Source organism: Trichomycterus rosablanca, chromosome 18 (assembly GCF_030014385.1).
Source record: "Trichomycterus rosablanca isolate fTriRos1 chromosome 18, fTriRos1.hap1, whole genome shotgun sequence".
Taxonomy (NCBI): Eukaryota; Metazoa; Chordata; class Actinopteri; order Siluriformes; family Trichomycteridae; genus Trichomycterus; species Trichomycterus rosablanca.
The window spans coordinates 8,487,219-8,510,486 of NC_086005.1; the positions used below are offsets into that span (position 1 = coordinate 8,487,219).

At 43.2% G+C, this 23,268-nt stretch overlaps 1 protein-coding gene across 1 annotated transcript in view; it reads right to left on the reverse strand.

Moving 5' to 3' along the window:
- Window positions 1-18,414, reverse strand: part of nlgn2b (neuroligin 2b) — a 60,961-nt gene extending 42,547 nt beyond the window's left edge. The window contains exon 1 of the mRNA XM_063013860.1: window positions 17,934-18,414. Within this exon, the coding sequence (XP_062869930.1) occupies window positions 17,934-18,414 (481 nt within the window). The remainder of the gene's footprint in view (window positions 1-17,933) is intronic.
- Window positions 18,415-23,268: the final 4,854 nt, after the last annotated feature.

A 23,268-nucleotide genomic window follows, 5' to 3' on the forward strand; every position in this document is an offset into this window, starting at 1 on the left:
TCAGTTTTGTAGTGTGTTGGTTCTGGAGTGTGTGTCAGTCCTGGTGTGTGTGTCAGTTTTGTAGTGTGTTGGTTCTGGAGTGTGTGTCAGTTCTGGTGTGTGTGTCAGTTTTGTAGTATGTTGGTTCTGGAGTGTGTGTCAGTTCTGGTGTGTGTGTCAGTTTTGTAGTGTGTTGGTTCTGGAGTGTGTGTCAGTCCTGGTGTGTGTGTCAGTTTTGTAGTGTGTTGGTTCTGGTGCGTGTGTCAGTCCTGGTGTGTGTGTCAGTTTTGTAGTGTGTTGGTTCTGGAGTGTGTGTCAGTCCTGGTGTGTGTGTCAGTTTTGTAGTGTGTTGGTTCTGGAGTGTGTGTCAGTTATGGTGTGTGTGTCAGTTTTGTAGTATGTTGGTTCTGGAGTGTGTGTCAGTTCTGGTGTGTGTGTCAGTTTTGTAGTGTGTTGGTTCTGGAGTGTGTGTCAGTTTTGTAGTATGTTGGTTCTGGAGTGTGTTGGTTCTGGAGTGTGTGTCAGTTCTGGTGTGTGTGTCAGTTTTGTAGTGTGTTGGTTCTGGAGTGTGTGTCAGTTATGGTGTGTGTGTCAGTTTTGTAGTATGTTGGTTCTGGAGTGTGTGTCAGTTCTGGTGTGTGTGTCAGTTTTGTAGTGTGTTGGTTCTGGAGTGTGTGTCAGTTTTGTAGTATGTTGGTTCTGGAGTGTGTTGGTTCTGGAGTGTGTTGGTTCTGGAGTGTGTGTCAGTTCTGGTGTGTGTGTCAGTTTTGTAGTATGTTGGTTCTGGTGTGTGTGTCAGTTTTGTAGTATGTTGGTTCTGGAGTGTGTGTCAGTTCTGGTGTGTGTGTCAGTTTTGTAGTGTGTTGGTTCTGGAGTGTGTGTCAGTCCTGGTGTGTGTGTCAGTTTTGTAGTGTGTTGGTTCTGGAGTGTGTGTCAGTTCTGGTGTGTGTGTCAGTTTTGTAGTATGTTGGTTCTGGAGTGTGTGTCAGTTCTGGTGTGTGTGTCAGTTTTGTAGTGTGTTGGTTCTGGAGTGTGTGTCAGTCCTGGTGTGTGTGTCAGTTTTGTAGTGTGTTGGTTCTGGAGTGTGTGTCAGTCCTGGTGTGTGTGTCAGTTTTGTAGTATGTTGGTTCTGGTGTGTGTGTCAGTTTTGTAGTGTGTTGGTTCTGGAGTGTGTGTCAGTCCTGGTGTGTGTGTCAGTTTTGTAGTGTGTTGGTTCTGGAGTGTGTGTCAGTCCTGGTGTGTGTGTCAGTTTTGTAGTGTGTTGGTTCTGGAGTGTGTGTCAGTCCTGGTGTGTGTGTCAGTTTTGTAGTGTGTTGGTTCTGGAGTGTGTGTCAGTCCTGGTGTGTGTGTCAGTTTTGTAGTGTGTTGGTTCTGGAGTGTGTGTCAGTTCTGGTGTGTGTGTCAGTTTTGTAGTATGTTGGTTCTGGAGTGTGTGTCAGTTCTGGTGTGTGTGTCAGTTTTGTAGTGTGTTGGTTCTGGAGTGTGTGTCAGTCCTGGTGTGTGTGTCAGTTTTGTAGTGTGTTGGTTCTGGAGTGTGTGTCAGTTCTGGTGTGTGTGTCAGTTTTGTAGTATGTTGGTTCTGGAGTGTGTGTCAGTCCTGGTGTGTGTGTCAGTTTTGTAGTATGTTGGTTCTGGAGTGTGTGTCAGTCCTGGTGTGTGTGTCAGTTTTGTAGTGTGTTGGTTCTGGAGTGTGTGTCAGTCCTGGTGTGTGTGTCAGTTTTGTAGTGTGTTGGTTCTGGAGTGTGTGTCAGTCCTGGTGTGTGTGTCAGTTTTGTAGTGTGTTGGTTCTGGAGTGTGTGTCAGTTCTGGTGTGTGTGTCAGTTTTGTAGTGTGTTGGTTCTGGAGTGTGTGTCAGTCCTGGTGTGTGTTGGTTCTGGAGTGTGTGTGTCAGTTTTGTAGTGTGTTGGTTCTGGAGTGTGTGTCAGTCCTGGTGTGTGTCAGTTTTGTAGTGTGTTGCTTCTGGAGTGTGTGTCAGTCCTGGTGTGTGTGTCAGTTTTGTAGTGTGTTGGTTCTGGAGTGTGTGTGTCAGTTTTGTAGTATGTTGGTTCTGGAGTGTGTGTCAGTCCTGGTGTGTGTGTCAGTTTTGTAGTGTGTTGGTTCTGGAGTGTGTGTGTCAGTTTTGTAGTATGTTGGTTCTGGAGTGTGTGTCAGTCCTGGTGTGTGTGTCAGTTTTGTAGTGTGTTGCTTCTGGAGTGTGTGTCAGTCCTGGTGTGTGTGTCAGTTTTGTAGTGTGTTGGTTCTGGAGTGTGTGTCAGTCCTGGTGTGTGTGTCAGTTTTGTAGTATGTTGGTTCTGGAGTGTGTGTCAGTCCTGGTGTGTGTGTCAGTTTTGTAGTGTGTTGCTTCTGGAGTGTGTGTCAGTCCTGGTGTGTGTGTCAGTTTTGTAGTGTGTTGGTTCTGGAGTGTGTGTGTCAGTTTTGTAGTATGTTGGTTCTGGAGTGTGTGTCAGTCCTGGTGTGTGTGTCAGTTTTGTAGTGTGTTGGTTCTGGAGTGTGTGTCAGTCCTGGTGTGTGTGTCAGTTTTGTAGTATGTTGGTTCTGGAGTGTGTGTGTCAGTTTTGTAGTGTGTTGGTTCTGGAGTGTGTGTCAGTCCTGGTGTGTGTCAGTTTTGTAGTGTGTTGGTTCTGGTGTGTGTGTCAGTTTTGTAGTGTGTTGGTTCTGCAGTGTGTGTCAGTTTTGTAGTGTGTTGGTTCTGGAGTGTGTGTCAGTTTTGTAGTGTGTTGGTTCTGGTGTGTGTGTCAGTTTTGTAGTGTGTTGGTTCTGGAGTGTGTGTCAGTTTTGTAGTGGGTTGGTTCTGGAGTGTGTGTCAGTCCTGGTGTGTCAGTTTTGAAGTGTATTAATCCTGGAGTGTGCGTCAGTCCTAAAGTGTGTGTCAGACCTGAAGTGTGCGTCAGTCGCAGTGTGTGTATCAGTCACTAACTCAGTGCTAAGTGCTTCTGCTATTAGCCTGTGCTATCAGCACAACCTGTGTGTGTGTATCGCTGTAAAACAAGAGATAGGGATCCTCTTCATTATTTACCCTGTTTACCTGTCAGCAAGGAACACACACACACACAGACAGGCATTGACCACACATGTACTTGGCCCTCCATCACTGTCTGAGTGCAGTAAGGATGATGGCATGTCCAACCCTCAGACTAATGCCTGGCACAGATCCACAATTCTGCTACCAAACCTCTAGAACAGTGGACGCTCCATATTTCTGCTCAAGGTTTTGATACTATTTATTACTTAACACGACCAAAATTACTGGGTGTTATTAGAACCCGGAGAGTTGCTAAGCTGAACCAATCACATCAGTTCTTCCTCTAAAACATCAAGGTGATTCGCTGTCCGGTCTCTTGTCAATTTGGCGGGTTTACTCATGTTTATCATTAGACCTCTGCGACTAATTTAATATGCAGCTGCACCCCTGTTCTTTAATCACCCCACTGCTGCCACGTCACCCAACTGCTGCCACTCACCCCACTGCTGCCACATCATCTTACTGCAGCTACATCACCCCACTGCTGGCATATCACCCTAATGCTGCCATGTCACCCCACTGCTGCAACATCAATCCACTGCTGCCACAATACCCTACTACTGCCACATCACCCCACTGCTGGCACATCACCCTAATGCTGCCACGTCACCCCACTAATGCAACATCAATCCACTGCTGCCACAATACCCTACTACTGCCACATCACCCCACTGCTGGCACATCACCCTAATGCTGCCACGTCACCCCACTGCTGCAACATCAATCCACTGCTGCCACAATACCCTACTACTGCCACATCACCCCACTGAAGGCACGTCACCCTAATGCTGCAGCATCACCCTACTGCTGCCACGTCCCACACTGCTGCCACACCACCCAACTGCTGCCACATCATCCCATTGGTCACACATCGCCTCACTGCTGCCACTGCTGCCACATTATCTCACTGTTGGCACATCACCCCACTGCTGCCACATTATTTAACTTTTGGCACATCATCTCAGTGCTGCCACATCACCCCACTGCTGCCACATTTTCCTACTGCTGCCACATCACCAACTGCTGCCACATTATCTCATTGTTGGCACATCACCCCACTGCTGCCACATTATTCCACTTTTGGCACATCACCTCAGTGCTGCAACATCACCTCTGTGCTGCCACATCACCCCATTGAGGCCACATTACCCTACTGCTGTCATGATCACCTAGCATCAGTCTGAGGATTTGGGCATGGCATTCTTTTGTATTTCTCCTCTTGGAGTGACAAGGTCTATGGAACAGCGCAACCAATGACCTTGGTTTTTACCAGAAAATATGAAAAGCCAATTAAATGATTAGCTAATGAGTTGCCAGTCACACCCTAAATCACCTTATTCCAAGATAAGAAGATAAGAAGATGCCCAACCTTTCTTAGATATCACTAAGAAACACTCCCACAGTATGATTCTGCCACCACCATGATCTCAACGTTCCCCACCCCCTTGTCTGGTTATTCCCACCCAGCAGACGATAAGCCAATCTATCCGCTGCAGACACGGGTAATCGTCCCTGATAGGGGGCGCCCAGTAGCCGATAGCAGAGCTGAGATTCGAACTTGGAGACTTCAAAAACTCAGGTTTTAAGGGGGACTGCTGGATTCTGTCTTACCCCTAAGACTTTTTTGCCCAGATGCCCAATTTGTCTAGACTGGCAACTTAAGAAGGGTTCAAGGTTGTACCAAGCTTCTGTCATTTAAAAAATTATTGCAGGTGCCCAGGTGGCACAGCGGGATATTCCGCTAGCACACCAGTGCCAAGATTCTGAACTCCTCAGTTCGAAACTTGGCATTGCCACCGGTCGGCTGGGCGCCATCTAGCGGGCATAACTGACAGTGCCTGCAGCAGACACAGTGTCTGCTAGGGCGAGATGACCGGACTATGTGGGTGGGGTCTATAAAATGCTGTGTAAGGACCCTGATTGGCAGATAGAAAGGCACCTGTGCAGAGTGCAAAGATGAAAAAGGGCTTCGCTAAGGGCTGCGCGTGGGTTGGAGGAGGCGTGAGCAGCAATATACCCACCTCGACTGCAATCAGGGGTCCCCCAGCAGTGGAAGACAAATTGATTACGCTAAATTAGGGACAAAATGCATAAATAAATAGAAAAAAATTTATATATTTAAATCATTGAGGCCACCGTGGTCCTGGGAACACCTAGTCATAGATATTGTTTTATATCCTTGCCATGGATCTATGCCATGATCCATTGACAGTTCCTTGGACCTCATGGATTGTTTTTTATGTCCTGACATTGGAGTGTAAAGTGGGTGCCCTTGTAGACCCAGGTGAGCCTTTTTTAAACCATAATAAATCCATTAAATTTGGAACAGGTGACGGTGACTCCAACTGCAGAGATGGGGACTCGAGTCCGAGTCGCACGTAAGTCGCACACACAGCGACTTCAGACTCGACTCGGACTCGTTTCAAATAACTCTGACTCATGACTCGCAAAAAAAAGGACTCGTGAACAACAAGAGTCGCTAGTGTCAGCTTGTGTTAACATTAGTTACGTGTGACAGTTTTATATATATATATATATATATATATATATATATATAAATATATATATATATATATATATATATATATATATATATATATATATATATAATATATAATTATTATAAATATTCTACTCTCTTCTAATAACGCTCCGGCCGTCTTATCCCCACAAAGCACGCAATGGGTAAATGTTACAGCCAGCTTCCGGCCTAGTGAAGAAGCGTCGCTCCCTACTCCCTACACACTTTGAAGTTCACTTCATTTTAACATTTTCGTTACCTTTGGATTGGAATCTCACTTAAAATGGTGGAATACCCTACGTAGTGCACTTCACAGGAACAACTGGGTTGAATGGAACGCTCCTACAGAATTGGCGCTAATGGTTGAAAGAGCGCTTTCTGAACCAATCTGACCTTCTGATATAAATTTTTAGTAAGAAATGCTGTTATTTGCATTTATTCAGTTTGCGTCACACAGATGATGTGTCAATGAAACGCTTGATTGGCTTTCTAACGAGTTAATGTTTTAAAGTTTGGAGGTTTTCAATTACAAGTACATTTACAAAATAACGGATTATATTTTTTAATGGGAATGGGGACACACGGTTATAAATTTAATAGCATCTGGAAGAACATAAGCTAAGGTAAGCAGTGGTTATGATTTTTTTTTTTTTTTTGCTGTGTTTTGGATTTTGGCCGCTGTGCCGTGATTTATCGTGCAGTGAACACAAAACGTATCAGTTTAAGCTTTTAACTGGTACCTTCTTGTTACGGAAGTTACATTCATTTACACAATGACTAGGAAAGTAAAGGCACTAAGTAAAACGGCTAAATACAGTTGCTAATCTGTTTATCTGAACTTACATATTACTTGTTTATTTCTACGCTACATTTCCAATAGATGTTTTGTGTAGATTATATTGACTCATGACTTGACTCTAGCCTAAAGACTCGTGAATTGACTCGGACTCTAGCCTAAAGACTCGTGACTTGACTCGAACTTGTATTTTGTGACTTGTGAACATCTCTGATTGATAGTAAAAATGATAATAATATCCATTCAAAATCAAACCCACAACACAATAAAGTCTGCAAAAAGTCAGGGGTGTGAATCCTTTCTGTTTCCACTCTTCGTTACCTGTGCAGTATTGTTGTTTCTCTCTAGTTTTCTAACTAAGCTAATTCACATGAGAAAGTTTTTTATGTCTGGATTTCCTCAACCTGAACCCTCATCCTGCACTCTCCATCACTTCCTTTTCTAATTGGCATCTCAGGTAACACACCATGAACACTTTCTTAGACCTGAAAGCCCACCAGCACAACACACTCACATGTACACACAGCACACAGATCCACATTTTCCCAGCAGCACTTTAAGAGCAGTGAGCAATCAATGCTGGAGCATTTCACCATCTTAGAACACCTCTTCCGGGAAACGTCTCAGGAGGAGCCGGCGAGACGCTATCACGATGTGAGGGTGAGGAGCAGATAGATAGGGGTAGATTAAGTGCTGACCACATCAGCACTTTAGCAGTGGTTCACGGTGTGCTTTAATTGCTTTAAATGGAGTTCTCTATCAAGAACTATATGGAAACTGATCTCACTGAGAGAACAGAGCATGGTGAGCACTGGTGTAGTCCAGTCTGCTATACTGGGTATACTGGGACTAAATTCATTGTTGTAAGTCAGTCCATTAACAATATGACTACTCTGTTTGGTGCCTTTGGCCTCAGCTAAACCTTCTCCAGCAGCTATCTGTGTTTTTCTGTCACACTACAGCTAGAAGTTGGGTCTCATTATCCTCTATTCATAATCCAGTCTTACTTTGCTATTATGTAACCTTCATTTTACAAATGGTCCAGACTAGCTGATGTCATCTTAACCTATGGGAGTAACAGAAATAGCATCCTATCCTGACAATCAAGCAAGCTTAACATTGTATTGGGTTTAAAGGACGCTGTGCAAGAAATATGCCCATTTTTTGCAATTAATTTGGCCATAGGATTGGCATTTTTTCCTTTTAGCATGACAGCCTACAAGCACACTTGGCTGTGGACACTGCCATCCATGTTCCAGTACAGTCTAATTCATGCCAGACTTTTTGTTTTTGATTAATACCATTAAGAGAAATATCTACTCGGCACTCAGGTGGCACAGTGGTAAAACACGCTATCACACCAGAGCTGACATTTCGATCTCGTCAGTTCGAAACTCAGCTCTGCCATCCGGCTGTTGTTCATACAGGGTGGAAGCCGGATAGGGTCAAGAAATAATGCGTCAATCAGGGTGTGTCTCTCCGTACACAAAGCTGATTCGCATAAGAACTCGCCTCGTGCAGTCTCGCTCTCCTCAATCAGGGTAGGGATCGGCATCAGTAGAGAGGAAGCATAATGCATTTGGGTAATTGGATACGCTAAAAGTCGGGAGAAAAAGGGGAGAAAATGCATAAAAAAAGAAATATCTGCTCAGTATAAGGTGACAGTCTGGGTTTTCTCTCAGACTATGGCAAGACATTGTCAGTCAGGTGCAGTGCAACTAGCACTATTCCTATGGGCACAGAGAAGTCACCAGGTAATCAGTAATGAAGAATTAGAAGAACGTACCACAAAATTAAATGATATTCTAGATTTCCCCATCACCAATCATTTAATTAGGGCCTTGCTCAATGGCCCTAAAGTGGCAGCTTGGCAGTGATAAAATTTAACCTTCTGCTGGCTGATTGATGGCGCCTGCACAGAGATGGGAAAAGAGTGCTCTCAGGGTGTGTCTCTCCGTACACAGTGCTGATCCGCATTGCACTTGTCAAAGTGTAGGTGACAAGATGCATACGGCTGCTGCCCACGTGTCAGAGGGGGCGTGGGTTAGCTTTGTTCTCCTCAATTAGAGCGGGGGTTGGCATTGGTGGAGAGAAAGCATGACGCAATTGGACGTGCTAAAAAATAGAAAAAGGGGAGAAAATGCATAAAAAAAAAATATAAAAAAAAAATGACCAAAAGTGTTTGGACACCTGACCATGAGCTTGTTGGAGATCCCATAAAAAACAAATAGTATTAGAATAGAGTGACCTCTATGTGATCTTCTTAGCAATAACAGCAGCCACTCTTCTGAGGAGGCTTCTCACAACACTCTTAAGCATGTCTGTGGGAATTTGTGCCCATGTAGTCAAAAGAGCATGCATATGGCTTGCCACTGATGTTGATCAAGAAAGCCTCAATTGATGTTTCAGTTCATCCCAAATCTGTTCAGTGGGTCTGAGGTCAGGGCTCTGTGCAGGCCACTGGAGTTTCTTTATGTCTTCATTGAGCTTACTTTGTGCACAGAGGCCCAGTCAGGAAATGTTCTTCCCTAAACTGTTGCTGCAAACTTAGAAGCATACAGTGTACTCCAATATCATCAAACAAGGGACAGCAGCGATGAGTCGAGACCCTGTGCAGACGGGATGACAAGGACACACCCGGGAAGCAAAATAATCCAGGAGAAGGAAACGTCTCCAGTGCGATCATTAAACTGTCAAGGGACCCGAAATTCATCCTGCCAGCCCATGTGATGATCCTCATCCCGTCTCGTACTAGCTGAAATATGACTTTTAATAAAGTGTGGGGCCAGTAAATGGATCGAGCGCTAGTAAAAATTAAGAATGAGGGCAAGATCGGGCAGGGAACTGGTGTGTGTGTGTGTGTGTGTACTGCTTCAGTGTTTGACTGTATCATGATATCCAAACATGTCGATAAAACTGCTATCTGATAGTCCTTCTGGAATTAGGCTCAGGAAACTCTCACTCTGTACATATACAAACATTTAACCCCCGTCCACTTATTAAAGACCCCCTGTCTCTCTCTCTCTTTCTCTCACTCACTCACACACACACACTCACACACTCTACATGGCCAAAAGTATGTAGACACCATTTCTAACTCGGCTATAAAGCCTGTTCAGTTGTTTCATGCACATCAATTCCTAACAAGTGGATAAAATCAATTGTATGAAATAAATGACATGCTTGCAACTTTGTGACAACAGTTTGAGGAAGGCCCTTTCCTGTTCCAGCACAAAGCGAGGTCCCTAAAAATATGGTTTGATAGCATCTGGGCTCAGTTCCACTGAACACCTCTGCAATAAACTGGAATGTCAATTTTATAATTCTATGTCAGGCTTTCTTGTCCAACGTCAATGCTGAACTCTCACAGACACACTCCAAAATCTTGTGTCAAGCCTTCAAAAACAAGTGAAGATAGTAAAATGCAAAATGGGGTAAAGAGGGAGGGAGTCGACTTCATATCGGTGCTGATCGTTTGGAAATGTGATGTCTAATAAGCTAATGGTCTGGTGTTTACATACTTTTGGCAGTACAGTGTACACGGTCCAGCTGTTCAGTCACAGAAAAAGTAGAGTTGCAGAAATCATTGAAATCACTAAAAATGCCATAAAATACATGTTCCTCATAGGTGTACATAAACCTTTGACCTCACTTGTACTTTGTTTTCTGACAGTATAGTGTGAGTTTTGGGACGCATGCCAGTTTCAGTCTCTGTTGTTAATTTAAGCTCCACCTCCACAATAGTTTTACCTTAATAAAACCTTTAATCCAGAGAAATGATTAAGAATCCAGGCTGGGGGCACCCAGGTGACACAGCGGGATATTCCGCTAGCACAACAGCGCTGGGATTTTGAACTACATTTACATTTTTGGCATATAGCAGACGCTTTTTATGTGACAGTATAGAGTCTAAGCAATTGAGGTTTAAAGGCCTTGCTCAGAACAGTGACAAACTGACAGTGGTGCTTGAACCAGCGACCTTTTGATTACTAGTCCATTACCTTAACCACTAGACTACAACTGAGTTTAAATCTCAGCTCTGCTACCAGTCAGCTGGGCGCCCCCTAGCAGGCGCAATTAGCAGTGCCTGCAGCAGCCAAAATTGGCCTCTAGTCTTCTGGGTGGGAAAAGACCGTATTAAAAAAAGGGGTGGGGTCTTCAATGCTATGCAAAGACCCTGGTTAGTAGCCTGAAGTGCCTGTACAGTTGAAGTAAAACTCTCTGGTGAATTCGCACATGAGGCCAGTCTCATGCACAAAGTATGGGCAAATAAGAAGGGGTCAGAGGACTGTGTATGCATCGGAAGGGGCGTGTCAGGCAAATATACCATCCTTGGATGTGTTCGGGGTCCCCAGCACCGACAGACTAATTGGCTAATTGGCTAGTTGGGAGGGGAAAAAAAAGCCAAAAGCATAAAAAAAAGAATCCAGGCTGGAAAAAGTATGTGAACCCTTGAATTTCTTAAGTGGTAGAATGTTCTTTATTGTGTCAAGACAGATTTATTTGCATAGCGCTTTTTACAACAGACATTATCTCAAAGAAACCTCACAGAATCCAGAACCAACAGACCAAAATCCCCTGTTGAGCAAGCCAAGGGCGACAGTGGCAAAGAAACACTCCCTTAAAATTACAGGAAGAAACCTGAATATGATAAAGCGGTGGTAAAACAGACAATAAATAAATGAATGAGAGTTCTTTACCAGTGATTCTGGTAGATGCTGATCAGTGACCTGACCTACGCTTGTGGCATCATGTCAACACCAAAATTAAAATAATGACTATTAAACCAGGGCAGTTGTAGCCTATCGGTTAAGGTACTGAACTAGTAAGCAGATGGTTGCTGGTTCAAACCCCACCACTGCCAGGCTGCCACTGTTGGGCCCTTGAGCAAGGCTCTTAACCCTTAGTTGCTTGGACTGTATACTGTAAGTCGCTTTGGATAAAAGTGTCTGCTAAATGACGTAAATGTAAACCATACCGTGAGTGCAGATTCTGGGTTCTGGTGTTTGTTTAAAATGGGTGTTGTTCCCACATCACCACTAACTAGACATGATTTTTAGCGCCTGCAGACAGCACCAGAGTTCCAGAACAACAAGACTCGATGCTAATTAAGCAACACCGGTGACACGAGTCAATTTCTTGTTCCTTTAACAAGCGTCCTGATTCAATTTACAGCAAATCAAAAGCAGAAAAATTATAACATTATGTCTTGGAATCAAACGGTAAATCGTGGACCGGAGATCTGCTGACTCAAGCGACGGCTATATTTTATTTATATTCACCGCTACATGCACACAATCAGCAGCCGAATCTACATTTATATTGCACTGTCCAAATTTAAATGACTATTGAACAGCTTCAGTCTCTTTGTTTTACTGATGCTGTATTGACTGGCTTAAAATAATATTCATTTGGAACACAGCCGGGAAGAAAGCAGAGGGAAATGTGAATGAAATAAATTGAAATGTAATTAAAGCAGATTTGTACTGCAATGTGACTAAAAAGGGAGTAAAATATCACCTTTGGTGTAAAATGCACCACTTCAGATCTACTGGGTGACGACGTTACCATGAAAAAAAATCTCAATTTTTATTTTGGCATACACGCTACACACGCCTGACTTTAATAATTGGGGGCCTCAGTGAGCTCCAGATGGGGTCACAAAAGGATGTGAAGTGGAAGCTGTTCTATTTATATAAGGGCATTTATATAACTGCTTTGGTTTAATAAGCAAAATGCTATTTTTTCCTGCTTTGAATCAGTTTTGGATATGCTCAATTTCCCTGTGCACTTAGGTGACCTCTGCTGGCTGCACCACTCTCTGGTTGGCTAGCACGCATCTTCTGGGACAGGAGTGAAGCCGACGACTGCATTTATTTCTACACCCACCGCTGCCGGATTTCACGGAAAAAAGTGGGTCTGTTCGAAAACCTAGGGAGCTCTCTACACAGACGCATTTTACATCATCCTACGTGCGCTCCCGAGAAGAAGGCTGTTCGAATTCTTAGATGCCTTCAAATGCTGCCTAGTAAGGCACGCTAAATTTAAACAGAATTTTGACAGAATAACGAGGGAGCATTCGATGCTGCCTTAATGGTGAATGCAATCCCAGCATTCAGTGCGGCACAACTTTTATTGCGAAAAAAAAAATACAAATATGGCGGACAGAGTTATTTTTAAATGTAAATAAAATAGCTTTATTTTTTAATTGGTATAAACTTGCACAAGTTTCCTTTATTTGCAAATTCGAGCTTGTCAGCAAATTTAACCATTTTCGGTACACAGAGAGAGATGTTAGTTGACATGCTAGCTCATTGTGCCACCTCATTCCATTGGTTTGAATGGCATGAGGCTAACTGTGTTAGCTTAGTAAGCGAAAACTGATGGAATCACTGTCTAAGTAGTGCGTTCGAATAACCTGACTTATAAGTCGATGACTTATTAGAATCCTCTCTGCCTATGTAGGCAGTAAGGCAGCAAGCCAGCTCACTAGGTTTTCAAACTTAACATCGCTTAACATCTCCCTTCGTGTACCGGAAATGGTTAAATTCGCTGACAAGCCCGAATTTACAAATAAAAACACTTGTGCAAGTTTATACCAATTAAAAATCAATAATAAATTATTTACGTTTGAAAATAACTCTGTTTGTTTCTCCGCATCGCCCGGCATGTTTTTTATTTTTCTGTGAGAAAAGTGCCGCACTGAATGCTGGGATTGCTAAGGCAGTATCGGATGCTCCCTCGTTCTCGAGTCAAAATAGCGTTTAAATTTGAAGATGCCTAACTATTGAGCATTTAAAGGCATCTAAGATTTTGAACAGCCTACTTTTCGGGAGTGCGCGTAACTGACGTAAAATGCTGTTTATGTAGAGAGCTCACTAGATTTTCAAACACACCCAGAGTCTCAGTATGTACAAACCACGCTACTCTCTCTGTATCCTTCCACTGCTAGTGCCAGCACCTCAATCGGACAGTAGCAGATTCCTCCACTCAGGTGCGGCCAACTGTCCATGTGCCTGTCCATGCCGTTGGCACTGCCGAGACTCAAACATGTGGTGGGCTAGCTTATCAGACTGCTCTGCCACCTAATCGGCAACATCTTTTCCCCAAAAATATGACAGAATTAAATCTAATGGTTCAAAAATATGCAGACAATTTATGTTTGTGGCTGATCTCAATAATTAAAAGAGGTGTCTTAAGACGATTGGCCATACACATTCCACATTCCAGTTTTTATTGTTTTTTTTTCTTTATCTAGAGAAAATCCTCTCAAAAGGTTTGGAGATCATCCAGGTGCTTTGTTGCAAATGTCAGCTGTCAGAGCGCTGATGTTTCTCAGAGGTTTCCCTCTTTGTAGCCTTCCCATGAATCCTATTATTGCTGAGTCTCTTTGGTACTGTGCAGTTATGGGTAATGTCCTTAGCTAGAGGGCGAGGGTTTGTGACTGTGTAGTTGTCACTGAGCCCATGGAGAAACTGTAGCAGATCAGACACCTCTGGGTACATTTATTTATCATTGTTGTTTCTATCAAGTTCACTATATTTTAAAAAGAATAGGCTCTCATTGTGGTTCTGAAGTCTTAGACACACTTTTTACCAATGTTTGGATGATTATATTTACATTTATGGCTTACAGTATACAGTCCAAGCAATTGAGGGTTAGGACCCTTGCTCATGGCCCAACAGTAGAAACCTGGCAGTGGAAGGGTTTGAACCAGCAACTTTCTGCTTACTAGTCCAGCACCTTAACCGCTAGACTACAACTGCCCCCTAGGGTTAGGTTCAAGATGAAAGGGAATGTGTGTTGGGTAAGTTTATATCTTAACAGCCAGTTCCCCATTTCTGGCAACTCCTTTCTGTATGTTCTACCCTCTGTTCTGGACGAGGAGAGCTTAAACTATCACGTTTCCCCTCCAACATGCGTACAGTCAGTCGGCTGCATCTTTACACCTGCCAGTGGGGGAGTTTCACTGAGGACAATATAGCGTACGGAGAGGCAAGTAAGCCCTCTGCAAATCGGTCCTCACAAGTGCCTCGAGCAGCCGGCAGAGGGTGCAATCACAGAGTGGCAGTGAAACCCTTTTACATCTGTTACATGTCCTGCCAGGTCGACAGCGCCGCCTGGGATTGGAACACAAAGGCTTAAAATCTTTGTTTAAGAGATCTTTGGGCAGCAGATTCCATTCATCTCTCCTATGCCTTATCTCCAGAGATCCAGTGACTGATTCTTCTCCAACACACACACACACACAGTCGGCTATGCCAACTCTGAGGTTCGGCCCAGAGAGCTGTTAGAGAGTAAAACTTCTCCTTTACCACGGCGGGTGTGTCCCCACCGGAGATGCCCTCTTCAAAGGAGAGATTACATTCTGAGGGAAGACTGCACTGCAGAGAGGAGGATGAGGATGAAGAACGAGAGGAGAAGGACCTGGTACAGTTTAAAGCAGATATGCAGATACCTGTAGATATACTATGCGGCTAAAAGTATCTTAAAGAGTCCAACTGTGTGCTGTCCAACTTTGTGGCAACAGTTTGGGGAAAGCCCTTTCCTCAATGAGAGGACCAGAGCCTTGACCTCAACCCTACAAAACAAGTATGGAATCAATTGAAAAACTGACTGCAAACCAGACCTTTTTTTGGCAAACATCAAAGCCTGACCTCACAAATTCTCTTTTGACCGAAAGGGCACAAATTCTCACTACAGTTCTCCAAAATCACGTAAACAGCAGTCCCCAGTAAAAGGTGTTACTAATTAAAGGTGTTACTAATGCGCATGGTCCACATACTTGTGTACCTAAATCCTGTTGGCTGGTCTCCAACCATCAGGTCCTTTCATGTCCTAAAGTTTCCACACACTTGTAAGTGACATGATTGTCAAAGCAACATCTGGATTTAAATCTTTTCTGTTAACGCTTCTTTTTCTGTGACTGAACATCAATGCTCATAAAAAATAGTTTTCAACAGAATTTTCTCCAAAATCTGGTGGTTTGTTTATGGTTTATTAGGATTTTTGGTTACAGTCATGACAGAAACAGCAGTTACTGGTTACACAAGATTCATCAGTTCACAGGTTTAATGTCAAACACACACATGACACAATGACAACTCCACACAGAAAATCCTGTTTACTGCCCCACCTGGGGATCGAACCCAGGACCTTCTTGCTGTGAGGCGACAGTCCAAATCTCACTCACTTCGCGGAGGGGGTGCTGGAGCCTATCCCAGCTTTTCAATGGGCGCAAGGCAAACAGTAACACCCTGGACGGGGCGCCAGTCCATCGCAGGGCAGACACACACACATAAACACACACATACACACACCCATTCACCTATAGGGCAATTTAGTGTCTCCAGTTAACCTGACTGCATGTTTTTGGACTGTAGGAGGAAACCGGACCACCCGGGGGAAACCCACGCAGACACGGGGAGAACATGCAAACTCCGCACAGAAAATCCTTTTTACCGCCCCACCGGGGGATTGAACCCAGGACCTTCTTGCTGTGAGGCGACAGTCTAAATCTGGTGGTGTGAATTTAAAATGTGATTAAATTTCTGGCAGTGCTGAATATGATTCACTACAGCTGATGACTTCTCTGTGCCCATACAAAAAGGCTTAGTTTGACTTTACCCAGTAAAAGGTACATGAAAAAGCAGTTGGACTACACTTGATACACATTTCCCAAAGTTTACAGTGACACTTTTTGTGAAGAGGAAAAAGAAAACAAAGTGGAAAACAAAGAAAGAGAACAGGGATCAAAATCAGGAAAAATAAAAAGATGCTAATAAAAATTTACAGTATAATGAAAATGAAGTTATACAAAGAATAAAAAAGAAACAATTAACTAAAGAAGGAAGATAGAGAGCAATAACAATACAGGGGATAAAAAAAGAAAGATGATACAATAATCTGTGTTAATTAAAGAAAAAGGACGAGGAAGAGGCAGAACATGAAGGAGAAAAAAGGAAGAAAAACGTAGCCATTTTCACAACAGTGAAGTGACTAGAATGCAAATGAAAACAGGAAGCAGATGGAAAAAAGAAGTGGGTAAAAATATGAGGCAGAAATGGATGAAAAAAAAGAAAAATATGAGGAGAAATAAAAGGAAATTGTAGAGCAACATGTTTTGAAGTCTGTGAAGAAAAAGTGGAAGAGAAATGAAATGAAATTAGAAAAATACAGCAAAAGGGAAATAAACAAAAGAAAAAATTTATGAATAGAAGGGGGAGAAACAAAGGAAGACGAAGAGGAAAAAGAATAAAGGAAAGCATAGAGGGAATAAAAAAGAACAGTGGGGGAAAAAGAGAAAGTGACAAAAACAAGGAGAACTGAGGAAAAGCAAGAAAAATAGGATTATTAGCAGAAAATGGGGGAAAAGAACAGAATAAGGAGAAGATGAACAGAAAGGAAGTAGAGAAAGAGAAAGAAGAAGAAAAAAATAGAAGAGGATAGAAAAAGACCTCATATATGAGACCTCAGATGCCTAAACAAGGAATTAACAATAAACAGCATCACTGAGCCGCAAACCAAAGCTCTCAACTTACCGGTCGATCTATGTCCCTATCCTCACCTATGGTCAAGAGCGAGGGATACAAGCGGATACAAGCGGCCAAAACGAGCGTTCTCCGGCGGGTTGCTGGGCATACTCTCCGTGATCTGGTGAGGAGCTCAGCAATACAGGAGAAGCTCGGAGTAGCACCGCTGCTCCTTCGTGTGGAGAGGAGCCAGTTGAGGTGGTTCGGGCATCTGATAAGAATGCCTACTGGACGCCTTCCTTTGGAGGTATACCAGGCACGGCCAACTGGGAGGAGGCCCCGGGGTCGACCCAGGACCCGCTGGAGGGATTACATCTCCCAGCTGGCATGGGAACGCCCGGGGATCCCACCAGAGGAGCTGATAGAAGCGACAGGGGAGAGAGATGCCTGGGACTCTTTGCTTGCACTGTTGCCACCGCGACCCTGAATGGATAAGCGGAACAGATGATGATGATGATGACCATCACTTATAGCCAAAAAGACGAATACTCATGCTGTCATGACTACTGCCAACTGATGGCTTTGGCATCATTAGGAATCAAACAGGCCAAAGGAATCAAACCATGACATCCTGACAGAAGTGAATTGTTGCAGGTGGCGCAGCAGTAAAACACGCTAGCACACCACGGCTGACATTTCGAACTCGTCAGTTCGAAACTCAGCTCTGCCATCCGTCTGGGCTGGTCAGCTACATGAACAACGATTGGCTTGTTGTTCATACAGGATGGGGAGCCAGAGCCGGGACCTCATAACTGATGCAATTACGACCTCTGCTGGGTGATTGAGTTATGGGATAATGAGGATCAGGGTGTGGCTCTGCGTACACAAAGCTGATCCGCATATGAACTCGCCTCGTGCAGGTGAAAAGATGCAGTCGGCTACTGCACAGTTGTCGGAGGGGACGTGTGTCAATCTCGCTCTCCTCAAATAGAAGTGGAGAGCATCGGTAGAGAGGAAGCGTAATGCAATCAGGTAATTGGATATGACTAAATTGGGAGGACAATTGGGAAAAATGCAACAAAAAAAAAAGAATTGTTGCCACATTTATCATGCATTGTGTGTGTGTGTGTGTGTTGCTCTCACCGTCCTCAGTAGGTACGTAGATATTAAGATACAGACAGTCCTCGCTCTGGTCCTGTAGGTACATGGCGGCAGCATCCAGGTTCTCAGTGAACCAAACTGGCATCATGATCTCAGGTAGCGCTCCGTGTACATTCTGCGGGCAGGCCGGTGCAAACTTGGTGGCATTCCTTATGTCATGCCAGGCCCCAGGTGCCTCGGGCGGTTGAAAGCGCCTCTCGCCGACAGGCGCTGTGGCGTAGGGGACACCCAAGAACTGTTCCACAGGGCCTAGGATCTCGTTATTCAGGTCCCTGCGAATTCCACGTATCTTTCCGTAACTGGTGGAAACGATCGGGTGTTTGGAGGCACCGAAATCAGAGCGCTGGCACGAGGAGAGTGTCAACCGTAACGCCAGTCCTAACAACCATAGTAAACAGGTTTCCCGTTTGCGGCGAGGGTACGAACAAGCCCGCCGGTGCCCACTTTCACTGGTAAGGAACATGTTCAATAGAGGGAAGATTTCAGGGAGAGAAAAGAAGGATTTAAAATAAAGGGAGGTGGAAAAGAGGGGGAAAGTGTGTGCGTGTGTGTGTGTGTGCGTGTGTGCGTGTGAGAGAGAGAGAGAGAGAGAGTGTGTGTCTAGCAAAGTACGAGCACAGCCTGACGCAGAGCGCTGAAGAGCTTCATGCTGACGTTACTGCACCACCAACATCGTCCCTCACGAAGATCCTTCTCATCTTCCTGCAGAGACAGAGGCAGAGAAAAAAGAATTTAAATATCATTTATCAGAACAACTTAAAAAATGTCAAATTACACCAAAATATAAATGTAAACAGGGAACAGAAAAAAGCAGAAATGCATAAATCATGAATTCAATCATCTCCTTTTAATGTTTTTGTTAATGAAATGAGCCCAGAGCTGCAGGAAGGAGGGAAGAAAAAAGAACAATGAAGGATGAAGAAAACGGTTAGGACACATTGCAGACCAAACCAACTAAGACTGAGACAAAACAAAGGACCACAACAATCCAGACTTTACCAAAACCAGTATAAACCAAGACAAGACCAACCCAGGACAAGACAAAGAATGACGACCAATCCAGACTATACCAAAACCAGTATAAACCCAGACAAGACCAAACCCAGGACAAGACAAAGAACCACAACCAATCCAGACTATACCAAAACCAGTATAAACCCAGACAAGACCAAACCCAGGACAAGACAAAGAACCACAACCAATCCAGACTATACCAAAACCAGTATAAACCCAGACAAGACCAAACCCAGGACAAGACAAAGAACCACAACCAATCCAGACTATACCAAAACCAGTATAAACACAGACAAGACCAAACCCAGGACAAGACAAAGAACCACAACCAATCCAGACTATACCAAAACCAGTATAAACCCAGACAAGACCAAACCCAGGACAAGACAAAGAACCACAACCAATCCAGACTATACCAAAACCAGTATAAACACAGACAAGACCAAACCCAGGACAAGACAAAGAACCACAACCAATCCAGACTATACCAAAACCAGTATAAACCCAGACAAGACCAAACCCAGGACCCTTAAAGGCCAGACAAAACTGCTTTAAGCTGCAGTAGATATCTTCTGGAATTTTGGGAATACTTTGTTACCCCAAGCGAATAAAGACGGTACAATCTGTAACCTCTGTTTTGCTGTCCTTGGCTCCTTGGCACAGACCGGTGACCTTAACTATTAAACTTGAACCCAAAATCACTGATGAATTTAAGGCCTGGGGTTTCCAACAATGTGTCACTAAGGTCTCTACACCAAACAGATGCAGAGGAACTTAGCATTAAAAATGTGAAGGGTTATAAACAAACAAGCAGCTCTGTATTATTTAAATAGTTAAATAAAATAAGGCAAAAACATTCATCATTTCTCTTTATCCACTGATTTATTCTAGTCGGGGTCACGGCAGGTCCAATTCCACTGGGAAATACTGTCCACAAGGTGCCTATCCATCGCAGGGGTTCGCCATCCTCCTCAAAGACATGGTCCATCATGTCTGTCTAGACGCCCAGCTGTACGACAATATCACTGCTAACCTACTACTGCTAAGATCCAACCTCAAATTTCAAAATAATGCACTGCACTACCTGATCACGCTATATATATATATATATATAGCGTGATCAGGTAGTGCAGTGCATTATTTTGAAATTTGAGCTTCTTAAAGAATAAGTTACAGGTCTGTGAAAGCCAGAAATCTTGCTTGTTTGTGGGTGACCAAATACTTATTTTCCACCATAATTTACAAATAAATTCTTTAAAAATCCTACAATGTGATTTCCTGTATTTTTTTTTCTCATTTTGTCTCTCATAGTTGAAGTGTACCTATGATGAAAATTACAGACCTCTCTCATCTTTCTAAGTAGGAGAACTTGCACAATCAGTGGCTGACTAAATACTTTTGGCCCCACTGTATATACAGTATATATATGTGCAAACTTTGTGATTTCTCATAACCAATAACTGACTGTCATTAATCGACTGTTAACTCTTGAGTGACAGGCATTATACGTCCTGTCAAGATATTGAACACACCACAGCTTTTCATATAAACAAGTCTGTACACTTCCTGATTATAAAACAGTGTAGTGTAGTGAACATGGCAGTAATGTGAAACAAGAAAGATAAAAGTAAAAAAAGAGGCAGTTCAGAATTCAGAATGTAGATTTTATACAAAGTCTAGTTAACTTGCTAACTAGGGCCGTCAACGATCCGATACTCTGTATCGGTCTGATATCGGCCCAAATCACTGGATCGGATATTGGAAGGAAAAAAACGTGTAATCTGATCTGATACTGTTGCTTAATGTAAATAACTATAAATAACACAATGTAAATAACACTTAATGTAAATAACACTTAATGTAAATAACACTTAATGTAAATAACTAGGGCTGGCTCGATAACGCTTTTTTATGTCCGATACCGATACTGCAAATTGAGTATCTGCCGATACTGATACCAGTCCGATACCGTCATTTCTCCTCTCAAACTACTAAGCAGTAATAATACGTCTCAACGCACCATGGTTAAACCAGTTATCTAAATAACAATGCTCAGACTGTGAAACAAATATTCTAAAGGAATAAATACAGTACCTACAACATCACACTTATGCTAAACTGCTGTTTTTATTTTCACTTTTACACACAGAACATTTAGCAGCATTTTTGGCTTGTTCAACCCCTTGGCTGTCCAGCCTATTTTTGTGCATTTTCCGCCTGAAAGACATACCTAGTTTCTAAGGCTTCTCATTCAGAAAGTTTATAAGATAATTGGAAGATGTGGATGTCAATCAAACGTGATGGACCAATTAGAATTGATGCAGAGTTGAGTTTTTTTCATTAAAGTTCTGTTACGTTTTTAGTTTATTAAAAACCTAACGCTGACTGAAGAAATCGCAATGAAAATCACAATGCGGTTTGATTATTGAAGCTCTTCCTGGTGACAGTGTGGTTATTATAAAACTATAAACAGATACTGGGACATGATGCAAAATATCCACATCTGTTTTTGTATAAAAAAAAAAAAAAGATAACAAACAGCTTTGTGATTTTAACGTGTAATAGTTTCAATCATATAAATGTATACATTTAAAACTTTAGTGCTCTTTCCACAGCAGGAAACAAAACTGCCGGCTTGCATCGAAGCTGGTCTTAAATCACCTGTACTCTGTAGCTCAGCTTTCAGTTCAAATCAAGCGTCAGCTGTCAGAAATGAATTTCACTGCCTTTTTAACCTTCAGCAAGCAATTAATTATTAACACTCCTTATATTTATGCATTTATTTACCTTCAATCTGTCACATTTGCTGTCACAGTTTTAGAAACATTAGCTTATTAAAGAAACGAACGTATGCGTATGACTGTTCACGATTAGCACCATCGGATTCTGCGCTGAACTGGGTCATTTTACCCCGAGTGGAACCGACAGGGCTGGAGACTCGTCTTCTGCTGTTCCAGATTTTCAGTTCCACTCCAGTTGGCAGCAGCCGTGTGAATCGTTCAGCAGAAGACTGGGGGCATTTAGGCGTGAGAACTACCCTACTGAACACCACGCTAACTAACTGATGGTGCAAATTTACAAGCATGTGGAGACATTAGGCTGGAGGGAATTGTGGGAGACACATCGTGTTTTGTGATATTGAATGGAGATGTTTAATCGTTTGTTTAATTCGGATGATGACCCGCATGTATGAGGCTAAAATGTTAAAGAGGAACGAGCAGTCATGAAAATATTGGTGTGATGACCATAAGGTTGAGAACAGCTGTGCTCTTGTGTTGTGTAGAGGACTTTATTTGGGATTTGGTATGTGTGTGTTGATGGTTACATGCAAGGTTAGACAGGAACTTTGTGAATATTAATGTAGGAATAAGTTTTTAAAACATACATTCGCCCAGGTGGTGCAGCGGGATATTCCGCTAGCACACCAGCACAGAGGTTCAAAACCCGGTGTTGCCACGATCGGCTGGGCATAACTGGCAATGCATGCAGCAGATACTAATTGGCCACCGTATCTGCAGGCTGGGGACTGGACTATGTGTGATCTAACGCACTAGCACACCACTATGGAGTGTTGGAATTTGTAAGTTGGGATCTCAGTAGAGCCATTAACTTGACCAGGCATCCACACAGACACAATTGGCTGTGTTTGAGGGACGAAAGGTTGTATGAGGTCTATTTCTGCTGCGATATGCATCTCGCTGATCGCCAGCAAGAGTGGAAGCTTAGTGTGGTTCTCTGTGTGGGAATCAAACACTGGCTGGTGAAAAGAAGCAGCTGCAGATTTAACATGTTGAAAGGGGCATGCAGTGATCAGGCTCTCCTTGATCAGATCGGGATAAAGCAACAGCGAATTCACAATCAGGAATCGGAAATGACTAAATTGGGAGAGAACGATGTATGATTTCTTTTTCCCAATATGTAAAATCCAGAAATAAGAAATAATTGTGCACTAAATTGAGCAAAAAAGTCATATTTTATTTTATTCCCTTAAATTGAACGTGTTCATGTTTTTTCACTATGTGTGGGTGGGTGGGTCTTCATACGCTGTGTAAGGACCCTGATTGGCAGAAGAGATGCCTGTGCAGAATGCATGGGCGAGAAGAGGAGGGCTGTACACTTGTCGGAAGAGGCGTGTACAGTGACGTGCTCTCCTTGGATGCAATGTGGTATCTTTCAGCAGCGGAAGACAAAATTGAGTGTGCTAAAGTACGAGTAAAGTGGGGAGAAAATGCATTAAAAAAACATTCATATAAGTTTGGTATCAGACATTATCAAACACAGACACCCTGATTCATTCAGTCCT